The sequence below is a fragment of the Hemicordylus capensis genome, chromosome 1 (assembly GCF_027244095.1).
Source record: "Hemicordylus capensis ecotype Gifberg chromosome 1, rHemCap1.1.pri, whole genome shotgun sequence".
NCBI lineage: Eukaryota > Metazoa > Chordata > Lepidosauria > Squamata > Cordylidae > Hemicordylus > Hemicordylus capensis.
The window spans coordinates 261616942-261644575 of record NC_069657.1 but is presented as its reverse complement, the minus strand read 5'-3'; the positions used below and the strand labels follow the sequence as shown (position 1 = coordinate 261644575).

Genomic DNA, 27634 nt, shown 5'->3' with positions numbered 1-27634 from the left:
ATCCTCGGTAACTCAGCCACCCTGAGTTATCTGAGTCATCTGTCTGAGTCATCTGGGATTAACTCAAATTATGGGCATCCAGCCCCTTGACCAGATAGCTGTCAGAATCCTAAATCATACTCAACACAAACCAAAGCTTTTCTTCAGTTGTAAAGGAAAACTGGTTAAATTCACCTGAACCTATTTTGCTAATCTCATATAACTTTAACAAGCCACCATCATGGCTTTGCCTTCCAACTTTCTGTGCCACAGTCAGGCACACGTACATGGGCATGCCGACCCTCCACAAAGACACCCATAGAGGATAACAGAAATGCCTAAACACAGACAGGCAACATGTGCCGGGTCTCCTTCCTCCGACAGATGTATTCTTTTCTTGCCATATAATGCAGGACGAGAGAATCGTAAATCATGCTGGGGGATTATAGCTCCTCCAACCACCCTAAAACCCTGGCTGCCACCTTGTTAGCCCTCTTGCATGCTCTCTTGACTGCCTTTCCACAGACCTTTGGTTGAGGCCCTACTACAGCTCCTGTACTATGCTGAAGTTAGATATTTATATTTATTTATTTATTGTTTTATTTTATATAATACGTTTGTATACCGCCCAAAACACATCTCTGGGTGGTTTACAAAACAACAACAACAACAAAAGGTCAACACACTAAAACAATCTAAAATTTAAAACATTAAAACTATTTAAAAAACAATTAAAACAATATCTAATTAAAAGCCTAGGTGAACAAATGTGTCTTGACTGCCTTTTTAAAAGTTGTAAGAGATGGGGAGGATCTTATTTCAGCAGGAAATGTGTTCCAAAGCCTTGGGGCAGCAATGGAGAAGGCCTGTCCCTGAGTAGCCACTAGAAGAGCCAGTGGCAGCTGCAGAGGAACCTCTCTGGGTGATCTCAAAAGGGCGGTTCATAGCGAAGAAGGTGTTCTCTTAAATACCCAGGGCCCAAGCTGTTTAGGACTTTATAGGTTATAAGCAAAACCTTGTATTTTGTCCGGAAACTTATCAGCAACCAGTGTAGTTCTTTTAAGATAGGAGTGATATGGTCTCTCCGAGATGACCCAGAGACCAACCTGGCTGCTGCATTCTGGACCAACTACAGTTTCTGGGCTACGTACAAAGGTAGCCCCACATAGAGCACATTGTAGTAATCAAGTCTGGAGGTGACCAGTAGATGTACTACTGTTCTGAGGTCTTTTATCTCAAGAAATTGGACTTCTCCATTTGACAGGACTTTCTTGGTAGTGGCATCCTCTGGATAGAATAGCTTTTGCAGTGATTGCTTGTTTTTAAATGGGGGGGGGCTTTTTTTAAAAAAACGAGCAGGGCACTTGGGGTGTTTTCATTGCTGCCATTCAATACTGTATGCATGCCTCTCTCTTTTTTTTCTGATTTAAGACTGTGATTTTAATTATTGAATTGTGTTTTTATGCTGGTTTTTTGTGTTCAGTTCAGTTTTATTACAGTCATGGACCAGAAAAGAGAACATAAAAAATACAAATAACAACATCAATATAACAAATATAAATAAAATAAAGGAGTAAGATTATAATTAACAACGGTAAAATATCCAGCTAAGGAGTATTCCTAACCTCCAGACGTATCCTACCCACAATGTAACAAAATTTGGCAACCTTCCACAGTCTGGCTACGTTCTGTTCAGCTAAAAGACAAGATAAACATAAATTACCATCCAAATCTGGTTATAAGGCAAGTTCAGGGCAAATAAGCTCAAATCTAGCATCATTATAAAACTGGAAGTGTAAAATAACATGGGCCGTACTTTCAACCTCTCCCGAGCCACATGGGCACACACGATCTTCCTGGGGGATACCGTGAAACCTCCCTTCCAGCAGTGGTTTTTTGTGTATGATGCCCCAAGGGCACTGTTATGGTATAAATTTCAAAATGAATAATTGGTAGGTCAATTGAAAGACAAACATACAAATAAATAATGTAAACTGATTTGCCTTTCCAGAAGCATACCATTTCCCTCTCTGGGACTATTTTGTTCTAGCTGTTTTATGCACTGCACCAGATCTCATCTCGTGGTATAAGTTGTGCTCTCTTCTTGCATAGGTTGTTTTCTTGAAGTCATATTGTTGGATGGTCCTGCCTGGTGAGTTTGGGGATTGGTCCAACTAGTTTTTGATCCTTCCACAGCTATGGTTCAGGTTTGTGTGTATCCATTTCTTTGTGTATGCAGTATCGATAGAGAGCACCCCTGCTCATCCAACCTTGCAGAGAACCTGCAGATGTGTATTTTCTTTCACAGTCCCCCTTTCAACAGCTTGCTAAAAAGAGAGAGGTTACCCAGGTTACAGATAACCACATGACTCATTGGCGAGGCTTCAGCTATTAATCCTGAGGAGATACATGATGGAAGCTATTGCTGTTTTACTGTAGTGTATTAAAGCATATGCCACAAATGGCGACATGATACTTTGTTCAAATCATTTTTATAGCCACTGTTCAGTGAGCTCACTCTCATGGAGCTAGTTTTTCAGTCATCTTGGAGTTGACAACGATTTCATTTTTGACCAGGCTATAGAAGCCTGCTCTCTTGACTATCTTCTTAGCAGCTCATTTTCCTTAAGAGCTGGGAGGCAGGGCAAGCAGAGAACGTTGGCTGCTAAGAAGAGATAAGCAATAGACAACAACAACAACAACAAAATATTTATATACTGCTTTTCAACAAAAGTTTCCAAAGTGGTTTACATAGCGAATTAATTAATTAATTAAATGGATCCCTGTCTCCAAAGGGCTCACAATCTAAAAATGATAAGACACCAGCAACAGTCATTGGAGGTCCTGTGCTGGGGGTGGGTAGGACCAGTTGCTCTCCCCCTGCTAAATAAAGGGAATCGCCGTGTTAAAAAGGTGCCTCTACCCAGTTAGCAGGAGTAGACAGAGAGGGGCAGACAGAGCCAGTAGCTCTTGTGTGTATGTAAAAATTGTGATCCCAGCAACAGGCCCAGAAAGCTGAAGGGGGATAGCCTTCAGAATTATGATCAACAAGCAGAGCTTGCATGTGGTGTCTTGTAGAATAGCTGTCTCTGGTTAATGCACCACAGCAGTGGTGGCCCCGGGGTGTGTGTGGGGGGGAATGGGGGAGCACAAGAAGGACAAAGCATTTCTGGGAGAGGGGGCAAGCTTTGTCACACATGTTAAATTTCTGAGGGCGGGGTGTGGAGACCCTGAGGTGAGTCTCGCGATTGGTGAGACTCGCCCAGAGCGGGTTTGTAGGGAGAGCAGGCTTAGCCCACTCTCCCCGCAGACGAGCGGAGGGGAAGCCCTGGGCGGCCGGACTGGCCACCCACACGACTGCCAGGTCTGTCACGGAGCCGGCAGGGGCTTGGGAGTTTGGGGGCTGAGCAACCCCTGGAAATTCCAGCATGCTCTGCGCAAGCGCAGAGAGACCCCTGAGCCAGGAGGCTGTTTTTAGCCTCCCAGTCAGGGGTCTCCTCTTGAGTTGCTGCGGTGTGGAGCCGTGCTGCAGCAACACAAGATCCGGAAACCCCGGTTAACGGAGCACTCGCTTAGCGGGGGGCTTAGCGGGGGGGCTCAGTAAGTGGGTTACCTGCTTGAGAGCAACTGGGCTCGCCTGCAAGCCCAGTGGTTCTCACGGTCTTCAGATAGCGGGCTAGGCTCCCTTAGCCTGATTTTTGGCGATAGTGAGAATCGCCTCCCTGTCTATTTCACATTAATGCTCCCATCTGGAAAACAGACAGCCCATGGGAACCTGCTCTTTATATATAACGTGTGTATGTGTGTAGTAAGAAGAGTACTTTGAGTATTTGTAAGGTGCTTTTTCTATAGGTTACCACAAGGTTCTAGCAATATAGAGGAAGCTATTATGCTGCAAGGCATTTGCATCCTCTCTGGCACCACCTCTGCATATTAATTGAAGAGGAATTCTGTAGTGTGGTTTGGGTTGCTGCCGTTACCATGAGGCCTATTGGACAGTCTATCATGTCTTGCCTCTAGAACATTATTACCTGTTCCACCCCTCGTCCTATCCTGTGTCTCATCTCAAAGCCCTTCTGCTTGTTGAGTTTACTCACTCATTGTCCATGGACTTCTACCTAGTGATTTTCCTGTTGGAGGGGAAATCTTGCACAAACTCTATCTCCTCCTTCTTGGCCACTTTGTTCCTGTGGGGAGGGGGGATTTCTTCTTAATCTGGATTGTGATCCATTGTATCCATAAGAACTGGGTTTCTGCGCCTGCGCAGGGACCTCCCGGGCTGACTAGCTAGCTCCTCTTTGCGCCCCGCCCGTCTGCACGTGCCTTGCAGCTTCCGTTAGAATCGACGGTTGGGGCGCCTCTCCTTCAGTTTTCTCTTGACCGCCAAAGCGCTTACACCTCTTGGCTGTTGCTCCTCAATTATTATCAAAACTTTTGACTTCGGACTGTTTGACTATTCTCTACTGAGCGGATTAATTGGTTTGACTTCAGAACGAACAACGGACTTGATTTGGGACTCTGATTCTAACTTCGAAGTTTGTACAGGACGGTTTTGACTCGGAACGGTGAACGGACTTGATTACGGACTCTGCTTTGTTTGTTCCTAAGATTGTTTACTGAATTTGACTCGGAACGGCATTTGGACAATGGAAGCTAAGAAGACATTCAAACGATGTGAAAAGTGTCGAGCAAAGTTGCCTTCGACTGATTATCACGACGCCTGTTTGATGTGCCTAGGAGAGAATCATAACACGGCGGCATGTAAGATATGCTGCTCGTTTTCAAAACAAACTAGGCAAAATAGAGCTCTCAGGCTTCGAGCTGCGTTATACGAGGAGGCACTTCGGCCGCCAACTCCTCGTCCGTCGGCGTCGATGAGTTCCGGTTCAACATCGGGAGCTTCGATGTCGAAGGAGTCCGGTGCGTCAAGCTCCCCGGGATTGGGTTCCAGTGGGTCTGCTGATAAGCAGTCTAAAACCACTGTTGACACTCTGTTTAAGAAACCAAAGGAGGTTTCCAAAAAACGGAAGCATAAGGATAGAGATCGTCATGCTTCTGAGAGGGAAGGTCGCCATCGTGAGGAGTCTCGACATCGAACTCCCTCACCGACGGCAGCACAGATTTACGACGTGGACTCGGCTGAGTCCCCTACAGCCTCGACGTCGACACCTCGGGTATCGACGGTCAGGATGGTCTCGGCTTCGACATCGACGTTAGTCTCGACGTCGACACCAGCGCCGACATCGAGATTGGACCAAGGCAGTCTGGGACAGGCGTCGACATTGGAATCGACATCGACGTCGATATCGGCGTCGAGACATTTGCAAGTCTCGGCATCGGAGCCTCCCATAACTGCCCAGGCGGTGTATGCCATTCCTCCGTCGGCGTCCACGGTGCCAGAGCAGATATTGAATGTGAACACTGCTCCTTCATCGGTGTTGACGGCTTCGACATTGAGGAGGATTCCTCATCTTTTGTCACCGGCATTGACGCCGGCACAGTCCCCCTCGACGCCAAGGACTCCGAGTCTGGCTACACACGGGGACGGACTTAGAGAACTGCTGGAGTCGAGTTCGAGTACACCCTCGGGTGCGACGTTTCGCGGCTTCCTGTCGACAGGCTTAGACGAGGGTCCTGGAGGTGGAGAGCTGGCTGATCTGCCTCATGTTGCCTCACTGACACCAGCAGTGGTCCAGGATCCAAGGACCGATGTCGGGTGCTCTACAATGCTGCAGCCAACTCATTCCTGCGGTTTCCGCCATGGGGTGCCGGATGATTATGCAGAGTTCTTGCGTTGGAAAGCGGCACAGGTAGAAATGCAACCAGTGCAAGGGCTGCGGAATTTTGTGCAGGCTGGACAACTTGCTCAGCCGCTGCTGCAGTCAGAGCATGCGGACCATCAGGGGCCGTCTGTGAACTTGCCTATACAAACACCATTGGTGCAAGTTCAAACCTACATTCCAGAGAATTCACAATTACCTGTGGTCCAGACGAGGATGCCAGAAAAACCTGCTGGGAAAAGAAAGAGGAAAGCAACACCTCCTCCTTCTGAACCATCATCTTCACCCTCTGATGACAGTGAGGACGATGAGTCGGGACCAGCCTCTGACAGAGATGATATCAGTCGTAGGTCTGACCCCCCTTCGGATGTGCCACCAAAACTATCCACCTCGCCAACTGAGGAATTGAAAGCTTACCATATCCTCATAAGGGACATCGCTGAAGCCCTGGGCATGGACGTAAGCTCTCCGGATGCGGACGTTGCTGACCCGGTCTATAATATGATGAAGCGGTCTAAGACTTCGCATCCTGTTGCCCTCACCATGATTCCTGGGATAGACAAGGCTGCGAAGGTGGCATGGGACTCAGTGGGGGTCGGGGCTCCGACTTCCAAGCGCATTGAAAATTTGTATAGGGTGACTGAAGGAGAGAACTCTTACCTGTTACGTCATCCTATACCGAACTCCTTGGTTGTCAGTTGCGCTTCATCCACCAAGAGTGGACACCGTCATTCCACGCCTGCTGACAAAGAGGGGAGGAAAATTGACGTTATGGGTCGAAAGATCTATAGCACCTCCAGTTTAGCAATTCGTATTGCTAATTATGCGGCGTGTATGGCACGCTATAACCATTTACTTTGGGATGCGCTCTTACAGGATTCATCCTCTTTGTCTCCGGAGGACTTCCAATGGAGATTTAATGATGTGTACGAAAGAACAACGGCAATAACGCGCCAACAATTGAGCGCATTTAAACACTTGTCGGAGACGGAATCGAGAGCAATGGTGACGGCAGTGAGCTTGCGCAGGCATGCGTGGCTTCGCTCAGCAACCCTGCAGGCAGACATGAAGGAGAAAGTCGAGTCCTTGCCATTTGACGGCAAAGGTTTATTCCATGAGGACACGGACACGTCAATGGAGACGTTAAAAAAATCTAAATTCACTGCCCGCACCTTTATGGTGCCTTCGAGCGGTTCCAGCTCAACCGCAAGGAGCCGCACTTATTATCAGAGAAAGAGTGATCGGTATCGGGACCGCAAAGAATACCGAAGACAATTCAGACCTTACCAACGCGGTAAGGGCTTTAACCAAAAACAAAAAGGAAAAACAGCTCGTCAAGGCGACAAGGACGCTTCCAGCAAGAGCTTTTGACGGGACTGTTCGTCCACTGCATCAGTTTTGCAGCAGCCAATTAAGTCCAACGCTACAATCCAGGACCCACTACATCGGCCCTGTAGTTGCCAGGATCAACATCAAACTGGCAAGCCGTGCGCCAGCATGGCACAACATAACATCCGACCGGTGGGTACTGAGAATAGTGCAGACTGGATATGCGTTGGAGTTCGAGACAAGGCCTCCCTTCTCTGGACTGGTCTATACGCCGGCCACGGAGGTGTTGCGGGAGGAGGTCAAGGTGCTGCTGGAGAAACAGGCGATCACGCGGGTGCAATGGGCGAACAGACTGACCGGCTACTATTCCCGGTATTTTCAGATACCAAAGAGGGACGGTGGAATAAGAGCCATAATGGACCTGAGGGGGCTCAACCTCTTCATTCTGACCAGGAAATTCAGGATGGTGACGCTGCAGGGAATTCTGCCTCTGCTGGTGAACGAACAGTGGGCAGTTACTCTGGATCTCAAGGACGCTTATTTTCATATCGGGATACAGGAGAGTCACCGCAAGTTCCTCCGGTTTACAGTAGGGGCACAGATCTATCAATATGTGGTGCTTCCATTTGGACTTTCTACTGCGCCCAGAGTGTTCACAAAGGTGATGGCGGTGGTTGTAGCCCACCTGCGAACTCAGGGCTTGAGGCTGTATCCGTATTTAGACGATTGGCTCGTGGTGAGCCACGACAGGAGTTTACTGACCCGCCAAGTGCAGATGCTGCTAGCCTTGTTGGAGTGCCTCGGCATCAATGTGAATTGGAAGAAGTCGAGACTCGAACCCATGACTCGAGTGAACTTCATCGGAGCAGTGCTGGACTTGAAATTGGCCAGGGCGTTCTTACCTGCGGAAAGAATTACCCAAATGCACGAACTCATACGTCACTTTCAGAGGACTCCACGGCAGCCAGCGGTTCGAATCCAGCGGATGTTGGGTTTGATGGCATCATGCACCGCAACGGTGTCACACACGCGCCTCCGCATGCGCACATTGCAGCATTGGTTTCTCCACAACTTCCGACCCAATGTGGATGGCCAGAATATGCACTTGACACTACCACAACATGTCCTCGCCAGCCTGGGGTGGTGGCTAGACATGGACAATTTGGGCAAAGGAGTCGAGTTTGTGTCCAAGGAGCCCACCTCCCGGATAACGACAGATGCCTCGATGGCGGGCTGGGGTGCGCATTGCGCCAGCGTATGCGTGCAGGGGACATGGACCCAGTTGCAGAGACTTCAGCATATAAATTACTTGGAGCTATTGGCTGTGTTTCGGGGCCTAAGGGCATTCGAACCTATGATAAGGGGACGGTCAATACAGCTGGAGTTGGACAACACGACGGCGATTGCCTACCTCAACCATCAAGGGGGGACAGTGTCACTGTCTCTTTGCCTACTTGCGAGAAAAATATGGGACTGGTGCATTCAACATTCAATTCACCCAGTGGCAATACATATAAGGGGTGTAGACAACTGCTTGGCCGACAGGCTCAGCAGGGACATCAGTTTCAACCAAAGACACGAGTGGGAAATCAACCCGATGTATCTCGACAGGGTGTTCGAGATCTGGGGGGTCCCATCGATAGACTTATTTGCCACGGTTGCCAACAAAAAGTGTGCCAATTATTGTTCGCGTGCGGGCATAGGCCAGGGATCCCTGGGGGATGCTTTTCAACGGGCCTGGAAGACGGGGCTGTTATATCTTTTTCCCCCGCTGCCGTTAATGGGCCGTGTGGTTGCGCAGATATTGCGGGACCAAACGAAATGCATACTTCTGGCCCCATGGTGGCCACGCCAGCCGTGGTTTGCCACACTTCTGGGAATGTCTCATTCAGTGTTCCACAAGTTCCCCAGGGCTCCAAACCTGTTGCAAAGAGAACACGGAAAGGTGTTACACCCCGAGGTGCACTCTCTCAAGCTGACCGCTTGGAGAATCAACTATTAAACAACATCTTACTAAACAGTAGGCGTGCGTCGACAAGACGCAGTTATGCCTGCAAGTGGAACCGCTTCAAGAGTTATATGAGGGGGAGGAGTGTCACGCCATTGCGTGCGACCCCTCGGGATGTGCTACGTTACCTGACATCGCTCAAACTGAGTGGATTGGCGAATGTCTCCATTAAGCTGCATTTGGCTGCAATCTCGTCAAAGCACAGGGGATGGGATGGGTCCACGGTTTTCTCCCACCCGGAATGTAAGCGTTTCCTGAAAGGTGTAAATAACCTTTACCCTCCTGTGCGCAGCCCAATGGAGCAGTGGAGTCTGTCTTTAGTACTCTCCGCCCTAACGGAGGCACCCTTTGAGCCACTGGCGACTATTCCGCTAAAGTTTCTGACTTTGAAGGTGGCATTCTTGGTAGCCATTACATCGGCTAAGAGAGTGAGCGAGATGACGGCCCTGCGGATGGATAGGCCCTACACTCAATTCTATCCACACAAGGTTGTGATGCGTCTCGATCCGAGATTCCTGCCAAAGGTGGTAACAGATTTCCACTTAAATCAAGACATAGTGCTGCCAACTTTTTTCAGTAGTCCAGAGACAGACTTAGAGAAGGCCCTCCACACGTTGGACGTGCGTAGATCACTCCTATACTATTTGGAGAGAACTCATGGCTTTAGGAAGAGTAAAAAGCTTTTTCTCTCCTTCCGGGGGCGTAGCAAGGGCCGTCCAATCTCTCGCCAGAGGCTTGCTCACTGGCTAGTGGAACTGATTTTCCTCGCCTATAAAAGCCAGAAGATAACACCGCCAAAGACGGTTCGGGCTCACTCTACTAGGGCCTACGCAACGTCTGCGGCACATCTGTCAGGCATTAAAATGGCAGATGTCTGCCTGGCGGCGACATGGTCATCGCATCTACCATTCGTGAAGCATTATGCTTTGGATCTGCGGATGGCTAGGGAGGCGAATTTTGGAAGATCAGTGTTGAAACGTGTGTTGGCATAGCTGGGGGTCATCTGCACCCGCCTCCTTATGGGGTAGCTTGCTAAACACCCAGTTCTTATGGATACAATGGATCACAATCCAGATAAACAGGTTGCTTACCTGTAACTTATGATCTGGATGTGATCCGTTGTATTCATAAGTCCCTCCCAGCCGGCCCCGCTGCAGAATGCCTGGACTAGTGGATGCTGGTGTGCGGATCGTCATTTATATGGCGGTCTGCGAGAAATCTGAAGGAGAGGCGCCCCAACCGTCGATTCTAACGGAAGCTGCAAGGCACGTGCAGACGGGCGGGGCGCAAAGAGGAGCTAGCTAGTCAGCCCGGGAGGTCCCTGCGCAGGCGCAGAAACCCAGTTCTTATGAATACAACGGATCACATCCAGATCATAAGTTACAGGTAAGCAACCTGTTTTTTCCGTTGTTCTGGCACCTAGTGCCCTGAGTTCACTCAGGATCCCTACTTGATTGGCACCCAACTCTCCGCTTGGTTACAAGCTTCTCTCTTTCTTCTGTGGGACAGTTATGAGAAGGAGGAGTTATACAGTGTGTGTGACTGGAGAACAATCTGTTTATATGTTTGAATTAAAATATTTCATCCATGATCTAATCAGGTTATCAAATTTGTTTATTTTTGCAAATATACCCTATGGGGTATACATTTTTTTCTTTCCAGGGAGGGGAGGTGTGAAGATCTTAAAGGACGCAATTGAATTTTTAAAAATATATACTCTTATATACAAGAGCCTACAAGGTGCACAGGATGAGGCCACTCTGGTTACTGCTTGCTTGACCTCACTCCTGATTGCACCAACAGGGGAACCAGAAGGAAGATGGGGAGAACTCCCTGGGCTGTTTCTCATTACCAATGTCGTCAATGGCCCTGCTCTTCCCAAGTGGTGGGTAACGTGTGGGGGAGCTATCTATTTTTTTTTAACATACATTAGAACTGTCTATGAGTTACATAGGAGTGCAAGGGTGTGTGTGTGTGTGTGTGTGTGTGTGTGTGTGTGTGTGTGTGTGTGTGTGTGCATGAAAATACAGTATTTACTGTTATCCTCTCTGTCCAGTGAAGTGGCTTATGTAACTATCTACGCATGACCATGACATGTACTTTTGGATTTTAAAAAACCCCAATTTTACAGCCTTTGTCAAGTTTCTTTCCTTGTACTGCACATCATAGGAAAAGTGTTGTGGCTAGCTCTTAGAATGATCTCAACTATTTTATATATTTCACTTGTCTGTTTTTTGTTTTTTTAATTTTTGCTTAATCTCCAGCAAAATTAAATAGAGGAAAATACATGTTTCCATTATGGAAAGAAATGAAATCTGCTGTGCGAACTACCTTTGTCTAGGTTTGTTGTCATAAGCTGGGGTGCAGCCTGGCTTGGCAAAGGGGGAGAACCATGGGACTTCTATCCATAAAAGGGGCTTGGCACAGGGGCAGGAAATCTGGAGGTCAGGTCTACCTCCCCTTGGTTCCCAAAACATTAAACCCAGGGAGGGAGGCCTGGGGAGGGGTGAGCTACCCCCCTCTGTCTGCCTGGAAGCCAATAGACAAACCTTGAACCTTAAGCCAGGAAGGGTGCATTGAAAGGGGGTCAGCTAAGTGGTTCTAGAGCTTCCAGTGGGGACCGATATGGTTGCATTGTCTAGGAAGGAGTTCCACAGGCCTGGTCTCTGATTTGGATTCAACCCAGTCTCCGATGGGCTTTGAGGGAAACTTTACCCATGCTTGGGCGTGTGCCAGGAAAATTATAGTAGGTTGTTGTTGTTATTGTTATTGTTGTTGTTTAAAGGTGGTTTTTGCAGCTTTGTGCCTCCATCCAGCTGAAGGAAATAATGGGGCTACTTTTACTACAACACCTCTGCCCAGAAAGGGGCCTGGCAGTGGGGCAACCACCCCACTATGTCTACCTGGAGGCCGGTGGACAAGCCTTGAACCTTAAGGCTGGGAAAGGTGCCTGAAGCTGGGGTGCAGTCTGGCTTGGCAAAGGGGGAGAACCATGAACCACCTTTGGAGTCAGGCGGTATATTGTTTTTCTCATTTGTTTTTACTTAACTGAGGATGGTGTCTAAACCAAACTAAACCAACTTTTAGTTTTTCTTTGCTCAATAAAAAGTCTTTTTGTTGAGGATTTGGAGTTAATATGTGCATTGCATCACTGACATATTGACATTAAATTAATAATAATAATAATAATAATAATAATAATAATAATAATAATAATAGCAAAAGTCAAAAATCCACAACAAACAGCAAGTGCTGCCTTTGTAAAGAAGCAGATCAAACAGTGGACCACCTAATCAGCTGTTGTAAAAAGATTGCACAGACTGACTACAAACAAAGGCATGACAAGGTAGCAGGGATGGTACACTGGAACATCTGCAAAAAATACAAGCTACCTGTAGCCAAAAATTGGTGGGACAATAAAATTGAAAAAGTTGAAGAAAATGAAGATGTAAAAATATTATGGGACTTCCGACTACAAACAGACAAACATCTGCCACACAATACACCAGATATAACTGTAGTCGAGAAGAAAGAAAAACAAGTCAAAATAATCGACATAGCAATACCAGGGGATAGCAGAATAGGAGAAAAAGAAATAGAAAAAATCACCAAATACAAAGATCTACAAATGGAAACTGAAAGGCTGTGGCAGAAAAAGACCAAAATAATCCCAGTGGTCATTGGCGCCCTGGGTGCAGTTCCAAAAGACCTTGAAGAGCACCTCAACACCATAGGGACCACAGAAATCACCACCAGCTAATTACAAAAAGCAGCTTTACTGGGAACAGCCTATATTCTGTGACGATATCTATAACAATAGACAATAAAATTCTGGCATCCCAGGTCCTTGGGAAGGACTCGATGTCTGGATAAAACAAACCAGTCAATAACACCTGTCTGACTGTGTAAACAAGATAATAATAATAAATAACCACAATGAGCTGGCCCGGGCACAGAGCATCTGTACTTCTCATTCTCCCTCTTTCTTGGCCTCCCTTGTTCTTGGCCTCTGCCATCCTCTTCCCTCTCCTCCCCTCCAATGTTTTTTCTCTGGCCAGCCGCTTTTTCTGGCCGCCCGCCACTTTCTCTCCTCCCGCTTTTGCTTTTTCACCCCCCGCCCCCGCTTTCTCTCCCTCCACTGCTGCTGCTGCGTTTTCTCCATGCCCACCTGCTTGATGACCTATCCGTTGGCCTTATGTTCCCTGCCACTGTCGCTTTCCTCTCCCCCTCCCCTCACCCACAAACTCTCGTGAGAGCTGCCACGCATGGGATTAGCGACGGGTACATTTAAGAGAATTATATAGATAGATAATTAATAATAATGTAATAAACAGAAAAATACTCTATATTAGAGGAACCTGATCAGCACTAGCAAGCTGGACAGGGCTTGGGGCCAAACTATATTTATGTTGGGCATGTCACAGGCTGTTGAGTGCTTCCTTTTTGTTTGATAAATAGCAGCCCACTGGAGCGGGGGTGGGGGATCAGATGCAAATGGTTGCATGGAGATTTTACAATACCATGATTCTAGTCTTGTTTGGACTCCGCTCAGACCCAGGAGGAAAACTGTCATGCGTGCCAAGGACAAATTATAATCATGGAGGTTGGCGGTGGTGGGAGTGTGTGTGTGGACAAGGAGATAATGACAATATGTGTCCCCTGCATGGTAGGGGATTCCTTCCCCTCTAGTCACAGTCTTCTGCATTCTCCCCTCCTCTACCCGCAGCTATTTAAGAAAACAAAACTCAAGATTCAAGGGCCAGTGTCTTGCTTAACATCTAGTTTGGCCCTTAGCATGTGTAGCTAAATGAGTTACAGTAGGCTTTTAATGGGGCCTCATGCACAATTAAACCACTTCTCTTCCTTTCCACCCATCCCTCAACCAGTACTGTTAAAAGCCTGTACTTTTAAATTAATGGGGAATGTCGTCGTTAATAATGCATATTGATATAGTGCCATCCACGTATATAGCACTTTATAGAGAATGCAAGGACAGGTTTCTACTTACAAATCCAGACATGAACAAAAAGAAAACAGAGGAAAGTGAGGGAAATGCGGGTGGGATAAGTAGCAGAAAAATATACAAATCTTTGTTATGCTCTGGTCGCCTTCAGACAGCACAGGAAACCTGAGGCAAACGCATCTCAGGTTGGCCCTCTGTGGCATCTGAATTATTGGAGCCATGGTTTCCAGTCCGAACCACAGGTCTGATTCATCCCCCAAACTTCCAGATGAACCCTCAGTTTGCAGTAAGGTACATTTGCCACACCGAGGCTCCAGAGCCTCAATGTGTCATCCAGTTTGTGCAAGCTTAAGGGTAGGCATCTCCTTCCTCTCTGCGACACAATTGGCTGCCACAGCTTTCCTTCCTGCATCGGAGGAAGCCCGCGCAGCCAGTTCCATCCCCTTTGCAATCTCCCAGAGTGCAGATTGTTATTGTCTGGGAGTGTGTCGTGGGACTGGAGGCAATCTGCGGGTCTATTGAACTCTCAGTTAAACGTTACATCTGAAGGCACCCATAGTTGAGCTGAATTTCAATAAGGAGCAGGTTCTGGGGGGTGATGTCAAGACTTCATGGGGAAAGTGTGCTTTAAGAAAGGATTTCAAGGAAATAAAAGAGGACAAGTAGGAGAACATTGTACATTAGGGTCCATACCACAAATTGGTTTATCACTATGGCTTTGCCTAAAGTCTCACCTGAGGAAAGTAAGCGAATTCACAAAATAACTTTAATATTTCTTGATGCTCCTGGCCTTCAGAATGTCTGATAGCCTCCAGAATGTGGCCATCAGAGTTTTACAAGTGAACAGAGACAGCTAAAAACATTTGAATTCAAGGGAAGAGAATACGTGCGTGAGACAGATTTGCTTTGGGATGTAGGGACTCTTTCTGGTTCATGGATTTTCTGCCTACTCATAGGTTGTTGGCAATCTTGGCTTTCTCACCAGCATATCATTTCATTCAAGGAAAGACTATCAGACTCCTGGCACCATTTACACATGCCTGAGTTCCTCAAGTAATGACAAGTTCTAGAAGCAATGCCACAGTATTTGATTTCCTTTCCTTTTGATGAGAGAGCACTGGAGACTTACAGTGTCAGTGTAAGTCCAGGGTGAACATTTTTCCTTCTGCCTGTCTTGATCCTTGAGCCTAAACCCACCCACCCCCATTCGACACAGATCTCAGGGACTCAGAGGAAGAGGATGTTGTGATCCCTGCTTGTCCAAGACAGACCCTGAGGATGCAGAGGGAGAAGCAGTATGTGAGGTCCTCCCGCTCCAGGACTCGAGAACCCTTTATTTCCCAAACCCCATCTTCAAACTAAGGATGCCTCCTTGCCCTCTTCCAGTCAGGAAAGGAGGCTGAAACTGTACCAGCTCTATCTCCATTGCTTCAGCTACTCTGCAGCCAGCGACTATCTAACAAGGTGCAGGCACCTTAAGCTTTCAAGTATTCCAGCCCACAGAGTATGGCTCTAATTCCCATTCAAAGAGGCTCAATCTGCTGCAGGACTTGCTGAAGCAATGTGGCTGCCATGCTCTCAGCCTGATCCTTGCTTCTGTGTAGACCTGACTTCCTGGCTTTTGACCTTGGCTTGTGAATTGACCTGCTTTATCTGGCTCTTGTGTACACCTGATTTCCCAGCTTGTGGCCTCGGTTTGGTGACCTCAGTTCCCCTGGTGCATCCTCACAATGAGACCAGCACTATTAAGATCCACCAGACATGATACTTCCCACATACCTTCTCTCATTGCTGCCAACAACAACATTGCTGCATGTCATCTTCTCTTTGTGCTTATCCGCACACATATTCTGTTGCTTGTTCCTTTACCTACCAGTCACCATCAGGGGTTATATGTCCCTCATTATCTGCCCCCCACCCCCCAGTATATGCTTCCAGTTGAAACTCCATTGTATCTGGGATGCTAGACAATGCCTGCCTCTGCCTCCTGCTGCTGTTCTGCTGGTTGCCTTCTGATCTGTCCTTCTGCTTATTTGCCCTCATGGGAGTTATTCACATGTGGTTCATGCTTTGGGGTAAATGTTGAGCGAAGCCACTTCAAACTACACACGCAGCATTGAGGGAAGCAGCCCCTCCCCTCTGCTCTCGGATTTTGTTTTGAAACAAGTTCACATGGCATGCGTCCATGTTTTCCTTCTAGCCAATTGGGGTGGGGGGGGAGAGAACCAAAAAAGCGATATCTGCATTTCTAAAGCAAGCATCCCTCTTATCATGCTGACGATTCTAGTCAGTGCCTCTCCCGATTTGCTCCAGCGTTTTCAGAAAAAGTAGCTTAAAACCAGCATTTTAAAAATCCGGAAATACGTCGAGGTAAGCAAGAAGTTGCATCACAAAGCCCAATTTGTGTGTGGAGTGGGTGCAAGAATCTTGAAGGGACTTCAGGGTAGTTTGGCTGGTGTGTGAACGCACACACTCTCTTCTGAAGGAGCTTCGAGGTAGAAGTCCTGTGTGTAAAGCCTCATGGGGAAATAAACCCTATTGTTGATAGTGCCTGCTGTGCTGACTTGTGCTTACCAATTTGCTTCTCAAACTTCTCAAAAACTGCTGCCAGACTCTGCAAGTTGTTGCCTTGTTATGACTTGGGCATTGCCACATTGCTGTGCCACTACTCCCTACCTCTATTCCTATTGGTGTCAGGCTACCCTGAGATATTTCCTATAAGTAGAAGCTCTCTAACCTCCAGGAATGCCTACTTGTGAACTCTCTTCCTCTGCATCTGTTCTTTCTCTGCTGACATGTTTCCTGTTTCAAAGAGAGAAACTCTAATGGAGAATAATGTGTCCACGTGCTGCTGCTCATCAGAATGAGAGAAAGACACTTGCTCCTGCATATTCTCACCTCAGTGAAAAAGGGACTTTATTCATACAGCCCTGCTTTTGTTTGCCAGAGAGAGAGAGAGAGAGAGAGAGAGAGAGAGAGAGAGAGAGAGAGAGCATGCCATTGTGCCCACAAGCTGTTTCTTGCAAAAAGGAGAGCTTGGCTACTGGGATCTCAGGCTGATGCTGCCCTTCTGAAGGAGAAAGGCTGGCCATTGTGACCTCAGGCTGATGCTGCCCAACAGATGGAGAGAGGCAGGCCATAAGATGGGCCATTGTGATCTCAGGCTGATGCTGCCCACCTGAAGGAGAGAGACTGGCCATTTTGACCTCAGACTGATGCTTCCCAACTGAAGGAGAGAGGCTGGCCATTGTGACCCCGGGCAGGGCCAGAGCCACCATTGAGTGAACGGATTCAGAGAACCCAAGCTGCTACCCCTCAGGGGCCACGCCTTGCGCCCTGACACGCCCCCTGCATCTGATGCGAGGGTATGGTTTAGCTCGCAAATTGGGCCACACAGCCCCATTTGTGAGCAAGATCCTCCAGCACCATGTTCACAACATGGCCAGGAGCAGCGCAGCACTGGCCAATTTAGCTCCCAAACGGGGCCGTTTGGGACCTAAACCACGCCCATGCTTCTGATGTCAGATGAGGGGGCGTGACTAACTGCTCCCTGCGTTAGACAGCTGGTCTTGTGGTAGCAAGCATGACTTGTCCCCTTAGCTAAGTAGGTTCCTCCCTGGTTGCATATGAATGGGAGACTAGAAGTGTGAGCACTGGAAGATATTCCCCTCAGGGGATGGAGCTGCTCTGGGAAAAGCAGAAAGTTCCAAGTTCCCTCCCTGGCTTCTCCAAGATAGGACAAGATTTTTTTGTTATGGAACCAACAAACTACCAAAGCATACAGTACGTTGCCAAAGCACAATTATATACAAAGTGGTTGTTTGTACATGATATATCTACAAAGATTTACACACAAGGATTTGGAAACCCACAAGGTTATGAAGTATATGCAGGTAGTACTGTAACTCAGGGGTGGGGGATTTCAAGGCACATCAGGTAATGGGTGGGGGGGAGGTTTACGTTCTCCAAGATAGGGCTGAGAGAGATTCCTGCCTGCAACTTTGGAGAAGCCACTGCCAGTCTGTGTAGACAATACTGAGCTTGATAGACCAGTGGTCTGACTCAGTGTAGGGCGGCTTCCTATGTTCCTAGACACTGATTCCGGGGGTGTTGCTGGGGGGCTGTGGCAGTGACCTGAACCCGGGCTGCCACTGGCCTCCCTCCGTGCCTTACCTCAGGCTAATGCTGCCTTACTGGAAGAGAGAAACCCTGCACTCCCATGCCTACACATTGCCAAGCAGTTTCACTTTGTACCTTATTCCACATTGTGTATTTCTTAACTTTCTTTCATCTCTGCCATCTTCTCCAATATGAATTTCTCCTCTCCACAGTCAGGCCCACTGTCTGCCAATGATTTTTAGGACATGGGATGATGACTGCTCATTAACTCCTGTTGGATGCCAATGACAGTATCTTTGTCTGCTGACTCCCTGCTGTGTGGTTATCTTTAAAAAAAACACAACAGACAGCCTTGCTTTGCAAATGAGAAAGCATCAGAAAGCCAACTTGAGAATGGTTTTTGTTATTCCTATAGAGAGCAATGAACAGCTTAATTAAAAACTAATGTGAAAATAAAATGGAACATAAACCAAACTAAAAGTAAAATGTCTTCACCTGCACTCCCTGATCTTGTATATTTCTATCTCCACCTATGTATTTTACATCTGTTGCATTGTGAACAAATCCAGCAAAGCTGCTTTTTTGTGTGAATGGTGTCTCTTGCTCTGACATAGAAATAGATGAGACTTAGTTGCTGGAAGACCCAAATGATTGATGCTCAAGAACTACAGTGCAGAAGGGAAATTAAGAGGAGCCCGGGTAAGATCCTTCAATGAGAATGCCAGTATTTATGCCTTAAAAGTGAGGTTGTGCATCATTAGAGACTGCATGATGATTACGGTACCTCCCCAAACCTTGACTTGACTATACTTTCATGCAGTGAAAAGGAGATGGCTTGATGTGTTTCCATTGTCTTAATGCAGCTGTTGCTCCCCAACCCCCGAGAGCTATAGACCAGGGATTCCCAACCTGGGGGCTTCCAGTTGTTGCTGAACTACAACTCCCATCACCCCCAGTTAAAAATCCCCAGCTGCCCAATAAATTGTAACTGGAGATTATGGAAGTTATAGTTCAGCAACATCTGGAGGCCCCCAGGTTGGGAACCATTGGTCTATACACTATTCATAACATTGAGGGCATTTTCCTCCTCCTGTTGAATAGATTTTTTGTTAGTAGATGAATATGCTAGTCCCAATAGGATTTAATCTAGGACAAACCCTTCCTCCTTCCATGATCCGAATAAATGAATGAACTTTGCTGAAACTGGCAAAACCAAGACAGTTGTGAGCCAAGACGGATTTGTACACTAGATATGCTCCGGAGTTAGCATATGAAATTAGGCTTGTTTCACCAGTGTCACAAAGTGACCAGTTCTTTATACAGTGACTATGTACCGTCTGGGCACGAAAGTAGAAAGAAGACCAAAACACTCTCAAATAATTCAATGGGCTTTTTTGAGTATAAAAGAGCAACAACATCAACCTAACTGAACAGAAACAGAACAATCAATCAGAACTAGTAACATTTCAGTTATAGCTAGTAATAACATTAATCCAGTGTTCATAACTATCACATGTGTGTGGATGCATGTAAGGTCAATATTAAATCTTCCTAAAACCTAACACAATTCAGAGATAGATGGAAAGAGGGAGGGGGGAGGTAAGGAAGGCACAGGAATGGGATGGTTGGGAATCAGGAGTTAGTAGAGAGAGGGGGGAGGGAAGTGGAAACCAAGGCTGTAGAAGCAGCATATTTGCCAGGATCCGGCATGGGGCAACAAGTGTACACAGCTTGGATACGAGGCTTGGGAATGATGAGGCTTCAGATGGAAAAAGCTGGTGCTGGATTTCACAGACAGAGTTAGTCCTTGATTCTTCACCCCACAGCAAGAATCACTGAGCAGTCTCTTGTCTGCAGGTTCCAGGCCTCTGTTAGCTCCACTGCTAGACTGCAGGCACTTGGGTTGTGCACATGAGCAAGATCTACTGGTTAGGCAAAGCTTGCTGACTCTCTGTCCAGTGAGCTCTCTTCTTATAGTTGTTCCATCATTTAATCTCCACAGAGTCTATTCAAAATATCATCATCCTTCCAGGCTCACAAAAGGTATCAATTGCTGTTACTCTCTAGATCCTGTCTTCTAATTATTGATCAGGTCAGGATATTAGGTCAGTCCAGGGTAAACAGGATCTGGGGTCCTTCTCCTGTTAACTGTTGTTGGGAAGAATATTGTTCTATTGACATTCCCAAAGCAAATCTGCATCTCTAAGCTTGCAGATGGACATCTTCTCTTGTCCCTAGACTTTCTGGTGCTTGGTCTTCAAGTGTTAAAAGTCAAAGGTGTTATGAAAGAAAAAGCAAGACTATATGTGTGAAAGAGCAATTAAATCATTTTTTGTGTGTACATCTACCTACGGTGTAATTCTAAAAACAGCAAGAGGATGTAAACAATGCTTCTAATTCTACATTGCAAATATCTCCTCAGAAAAAGACAGGATTATCCCGTCTTTTCAAGGCAATTCACCGGATAGCAAAAGAAATGATCAATGACTATTGTAAACTTTCTGTAAGAGGAAATGCGAGCTCAGCTCCTAGCTTCCCCCAAAGACATTACCTGAGAGCAAGTTCCAGACAATTTTAGCAGTTTAATCCTTGCATCCCATTGAACTCCTGTTGCAAGGAGTTCAGTGGTGCTGACAAAGATACAGATCTCAGCCCGGCCCGCTGGACTATGAGTGCTAGTCCAACATGAATGAGCTGGACAACAACATATCCAAATAGTTAGTGTGTGTAAATCCTCCTCACATGCATCTGTAAAGGTATTCCACAGTGATAGCATTTGGATATGTGTGAAACAGAAAAACAAGCCTGGCCATTGTGTCTCTCGATTACACATTTCACAAACACTAAGAAACAATTCTGGATTGCCCCTACTACCTTCACAAAGTAATTACCATCTGTCCCAAAGGCAAGTCATGAGACCTGGGTGCCATGTACTGGTCAGTTCATCTGAGTTCAGGCATTAATTGATTTCTTAATAAAGTGGAATCAGACACAGGCCTGGATTTCACATAATTTGGGATTGGTAACTCTGGGTCTAGTGTGGTCGTCAGGGTGGCCACAACAAGACAAAGCCCTTATATTTCCTTCTCCCCACCATTCCTGCTTCTAATCCTGCATGCCATTTTCAAGGAGAACTGTAATTCTGTACTCATCAGCTTCCTTATTACTTGCTCCGAAGTACTGGAGGGTCTAATCAGGAAGAGAGCTGAAGGAGATTAATGGTGTGGGACGGGGGAGGGGTATGCACAATAGCTAATGTATCTGTGCTTTGTAAATCAGATAAATGTCTGGTGTGTTGGAGAAATCTCCAGCAGTTCGTTTAATGAGTGGAGGCCACACCACCCATCAGGTTCAAGGTTTATTATCACAACATGCTGGGTGCCTGCACACCCAGTAGACTTGGCAAGAGTGCTTTATACAGTCACAGCTCTTAATGCAAACATAGGCCCAACAGTTAGGGGCTTACAGAACACTGCCTGAACCAATCATAATAGAACAAAGTTTCAGCATTGTGCAAAGTAAAGATTGTAAAGTTCCCCCCAATCAAGAGCATATAACATAACTAGTTACCCAATTACAGTAAAGGTCAAACATCAGACCATATAGCTAGGAACATTGAGAGTATGTGCCAATCACCATTTGCAAGCAGTTCTTAACACTCCAGTCTATATGTTGTCCCAGTTCCTTCAATTCCATCCAAATAGCATATTGATACATTATGTTACCATAGCAACCTTTGCGACAGTACTGAAGTTCAGAATTCACAGGCCTAGCTTAGATACTTGACTAGGCCCAAACCAGACCCAAATAAAGTTTTTCTTCATCAGGTGTCAGAGATGAAGCTCAAAGGAGCTTGCCACTTCAAACTGGGATCCATTTAATTATTCAGGCAAGGGCTTATGCATATTTGAGCACCCCCATTTTGAACACTTGCTCTATCACTTGTTCTCTAATATTTGTGTCTGTCTGCTCTGCAGGTAGATAGAGAAGCAAAGTTGTTGCTAGGCGTTGCCTTCACACATGCAATGAGTCTATGTCTGTTTCACTTCTAAAGAAAATAAAAGCAATCTAACTGAAAATAGTATCAATAACATGTTTTATAATACAAAGAACTTGATGCTGTCTGGACCAATGTGCTGCCTATCACAAATATTTTGAGCTATATCAGTTTCTCAGCACTGGAACACTGATCACAAATAGACATATTTCCATTAAAGGGTTAGCAGCTGTTGTGGGAGGAGAGAGCACAAATATCTGCAGAATTTATACTTGTGCTTCTTTGCCAATAGGCCAAATAAGGCAGGTGCTGAATGCCAGCAGAGCCATAGAGTCCAAGATTCGGGAGAGTTGTTTCCCAATGCATAGAGTTAGATAAAGTCTAGGGTCGTGCACAATCAGAACTTCTGGTAAAAATCAAAACCTGTCATTGGCCATGGTATTCTGTAGAGTAGCGTCATTTTGTTTCTTGGCACCTCTCTGGTGAAAGCTCTGTATACTTTGCATTGGAATTTGGAGTGGAAAATCAGTTCAATTTTCCACAAGAAGTGCTTGTATGGATTGTAACCTCTTGAAGCAGCCTGGAAACACACTGTCAGTGTCTAAATTTTCCTGACCCTTGGAAATAATACAAATAAAATGCTAAGTTAAGATTGCACAGTAGATGCCATTTTGGTCCCAAAGAACAAACAATGAGGAGGAGCATCCCAAAGATAGATACTTCTAAATATCTTTTAACATACATTCTCTTTAAACATGAAAGATACATGATCTTCTATATGTCCAACCATGGTATGCTTTGTGTAATTTTTACTGTATTTACCATGTACCATTGTTCTGTATCTTTAGATGATAGTATGTCCGATAGCTGGTTCCACCTATTTATTCCTGACCCTGACAGTTAGCCACATATAGATGAAAGGATTTGTCTCCAGTCATTCATTTCTAATTTCTGGCCATCAAGAGATCTAGTGATGTGATTGAGAATAGTGCCTTCCTTTGCCCTCTTATTCAAGCTGATAAATCTATCATTCATTAAGTTACCTGACCCTCTTTCTTTGGAACCAATTAATTTTATTGCCCTTTACAAAATCCAGGGGGAGCCTGTTCTACAGCTGTACTTGTCATCACATGTCCCCAAGGCCTTATGTATGTTCTTTTGCCCATCTCCTTCTAATGTATAGGGTCCTATCTTTGTTACTTCTGTCTCTGTGTGAGATTTGTTCAGTATAAGATTTCTTCCTTCTCTCCCCGTAAGGTGAGAAATATATATGAAAAGGCAGATTTCTAGAGTTTTACACTGACTTCAAGAGGTTGGTTACCACTTTGTTGATTCTGTAGCGGTTTAGGTGAAAAAAGAATATTATAATAATTACTTCTCCTGTTGAGCTGTTGAAGTAGCTTTCAGTGAGTTCTCAAGTTGGGCCTGGCTGCAATCTGTATATATTCAGGTGCAGGATCACAGCAAAGTTGGAGTGGGACTCTGCCCCCAATCTTCTTCTCCTCCTCTCCCCACCCCCCTCTCAACCATGTCTTTGCTGCAGAACTGTAAGGACATAGTGGTGCTTTCCAGATTACCCACTGTTCAGCAGTAGTTTACTTTGACACGGCAGGATCATTTGAGAATGGTTTTTAAAACGTAAATAGAGGTCATTGTGCAAAGCCACCAGCAGGGGGAGCAGTCTTTTCTAGCTTGCAGAATCTCCCTGCAACAGGAAAATACAACTATTTTTTTTACAACGTTGTGGCAATAAAACACTTTTTTAGTTTTCAATTGTAATGCAGCAATAAAACACAAAAGAAGGCATCGGAAATGTGAATGGCACCTTGCTGACAGTGCAGGAACTGCGATGTCGACACACAGGCAGTCAATAACCTACTTGTCCAAATAAAATTCAAAAAATCATTTAAAATCACCTGATTGCCCAATTGTTTTGCAGGTTGGGTGGTAGGTAGCACCCATCATGCCCTACCACCCAATCCACTTTGGTGTCCCTAGAAGCTACCCATGGGGAACAATGGTGTGGTTCGAGTCCCCCATTATTCCCTAAGGGCAAACCACGTCAGACCAGTTTTAGTTGGTTCGTTGAACTGACCGGCCAGCCAGTTAATTCAACCAAACTGGTTTGTGAACCCTTCAGTACAGTTAAAATTTGGTTCTAATTTGGACCAAACTGTGGAAAATAGTTCATAAAGAACACCCCTAGTACACTAATATTTTATACTACAAGCCACCTATGAAGTTGCTGCTGAAGCCACATTGAAAAAAGCACCCCATGACATGATAAGTATCAGGATCCTTCTCCTACTCTTAGTGTTTTGCCAAGAATGGGAGAAGAATCCCAATTTTACAGCAAAATGTGATCCGCCCCCCGTCCGACAAGTACTGCTCTTTTGGAGAAAACCTCACACTCTGAAATGTCACCTCCTTCTGACAATAATGACCATCACAAAAATTTGTCTCAGCCTTACTTTTTCTTCCTGCTCATATTTTATGGAGTTCCTTGCTTCGTGTAATGCTTTTTGAAAACAGTTGCACTGAAGTTGATGTGTGCTTTTTTGACAATCATTATTAGTTGCTAAGTTGAATGGAAGAGAAAATTACCAGCTTTAACACATGCATACAAAACAGTTTGATCTGTTTGTCATTCCATTCTTTAATTAGTTACTCTTCCATCATGTTTGCCTTTTCTCCATTGACATTATGCTTGAAGTTGCAATGAAAATTCCATTCCTCCCCTCCCTTCACCACCTCCTATGTAGCAGAATACATAAACACACTTTTTTCCTATCAGAGAGCATTGAAAATAGTGAGAAGCAAAATCCATCAAAAGAGGAGGATACTGGGAAGCAAAATGCTCTATATTTTTACAAGTTGTAAAATAGGCACAAAATCAGCTCCAGTCCAGTACAAGGGCCTGCTTGAATTAGGTTTTGAGGGTTGGGAAAGCAATTTTCCTCTTCTAAACAGAGGGCTTCTTATCTGGCCTCTACCATGATGGAAGAAAAGGGGTATGTGCTTGGACTAATATGAACACTTTCTGCCATGCAAGTGAGCAAGACCATTCTCAGTAACCATATGGGCATTTATTTAGTGCTGTTGCAATCCTCTACAGGTTGTGATTCATCAAGTTGAACTGTGCATTGGGGTCTGCCAAGAGCATAACAGCCCCCTCCCTGTTCTTCAGCCCTAAGCAGGCAGCAAAAACAGGAGGGGCAGGGGCTATCAAGCCTAGTGAGCTGTCATGCAGCGATAGTGTTTGGTCACAATGCAGCATGTGAGGCTGCCTTAAGCTGAATCAAACCACTGCCCCATCTGCTCCTCTGCTCTGACCAGCAGATGCTCTCTGGGGATGCAGAAGTATTTTCCTACCTTGAGATGTCAGGGATGCTTGTCATGGGGTGCTTGTCATGCAAGATGGGGTGCTTGTCATGCAAGGTTTGTGCTCTACCACCAAGCAACACCCTTCTTTATAAGTTGTGCAGGCTTGTCCTGTCACTAGCCACATTCATCCAAGAGAATTCCTGGATACAACTATCAAAAGGTCTGGCAGGGGGCAGAATTTTAAACTCCAACTTTTTTCCTGTGATTTGAAAGAGTGCTCGGCAGTGGAGCTTGGTGGCTGTTTCACCCACTTATCCCTATAGCATCCTTTGCACAGGAGAGGGCTAGGAGCTCATTTTGTTTTGGGAGCAGTGACTGGGGATGGAGCTTCTGCAGAACTTCATCTTTCATGTTGTAACAATTAAAGACAGTTGTGTGGTAAGGCCTGTTACTCCCTGCATGTCTTCCTGCTCTTCCACAGAGGAAACACTTCCTGTTGGCTAAGATGGCCCCCCACAAGACAGCAGGTGCTGCATTAGGCAATGAGTGTTCTAGAGAGAAATGGGGCCCCCAACAATACCACTAGACAAACAGGGACACTCCCTGTCCGTACACTTCACAACTAAACCCAGAAGCCCATTAACACTCTTACTAACTCTAGAGGTGATTCAAAAATGAGAGGAAGGGGTTTACTGAACCAACCTAGCCAGACAGCAGCAGTGATATTGGTGAAAGAAAGGGTAACAATATGGACCTCTTAAACATTGGCACCATGTAACTACAATGCCTACACATTTTGTATTTCCAAGACAACACTTTTCCTACATCCTGGATAAAATGTCCAATTCTTAGGCTGTCCGAACCAATCCTGGACATGTGGCAACCTTATCTGCAACCCACTGAATAACTCAGCAGAGCATTTCAGAATCAAAATCAAATCAAATCTTTATTGTTACGGTCATTCGACCAGCAAGACCATCAGAGCATTTGGTAAACTGAATGCCTGTTTAGCCATATACAGGGTATTGAACTCATTTTAAAAATAGCACTAAACATTGATAATGGATACTAGAAAACTTGAAATGTGCTGGCCAAATGCTCTCTTAATTTGGGCTCATGTGTTTCCTCATATAGAAAAGATTTATTTTTTTAAGGTTGTACCATTACAGTGTCTTAGGGGTAACAGTTACAGATTTTCAGAGTCTTCTGTTTGTTTAGAAAGAGGAAATACCATCAGGTGTGTTCTAGGAATAACTTCATTATTAACATTGAGCTGTGAGTGGCTGACTTGTAATTACTTTTGACTGTATTGTCCTTGAGGTAGTGAGAGATCGTCCTTTGCTATGCATTCCTTTGCCCCTGAATATAAATACAACAAAGGGAAACTGGAGTTCTCGTATTTGTCTGGCTACAACAGATGCATTTAGAATAATCCATCTGGGCTAAGAAATTTTAAGATTAAAATTTTAATCAAAAGTGTTATACTTTTACCAAGTATTAAGCAGCAGATTGTTAGGCGTGGTGTAAGTAGGTCAGACAGTGTGTTGAGTGATTGTGCTTCATCTTTAGCCATCTGGCAACATGAATCAATGTCAGCTGGATGCAAACAGAACTCTGCAAAGGTGATCTTGGTGACAGGATTGGGCCATGGAGAGCAGTCTATAAGAGGTTACCTGCTTTTCAAGTACATTTCAAGGATACAACTAAAAATACTGTTGCACAGTTTGATTTGCAGAAATCCTATAGACCAGACATCCTGATGTACAGTTCCCCAGTCAGCTTCACAGGCAAACACAGAGAATCTAAGCTGGCTTTCTGCTTAAAAGTGGTGTCTAGTGTCAGAGTTGGATTCAGTAGCATCCCCAAACTTATGAACCTGATGCTTCTGAGGCAGTGTGACCCCATCAAGAACTGATTGAGCACCAACTCTATGGTCAGATGAACCACCAATCTATAAAATCTCCATTGACGATTGAACTTCAGTTAATTGGCGCTCCACCAGTCTGTTACTGATTCCAGGCATTGGTTCAGCACTTCCACTGCTAACTTGGCAAAGAGGCACCTTTTAACATGGTGATTCTCTTTATTTGGCAGGGGGAGAGTAACTGGCCCTATCCACCCCCAGCACAGGACCT

General features: G+C 45.6%; 1 protein-coding gene across 25 annotated transcripts in view; it reads left to right on the top strand.

Moving 5' to 3' along the window:
- PLCB1 (phospholipase C beta 1) overlaps positions 1–27634 on the top strand; it is an 807198-nt gene that overhangs the window by 724973 nt on the left and 54591 nt on the right. The window contains exon 34 of one of the 25 annotated variants that reach the window (XM_053284748.1): positions 2092–2131. The exons of the other annotated variants lie outside the window; for them this stretch is intronic. Coding sequence (XP_053140723.1) covers positions 2092–2131 — 40 coding nt within the window. The remainder of the gene's footprint in view (positions 1–2091; positions 2132–27634) is intronic. 25 annotated transcript variants of the gene reach the window in all.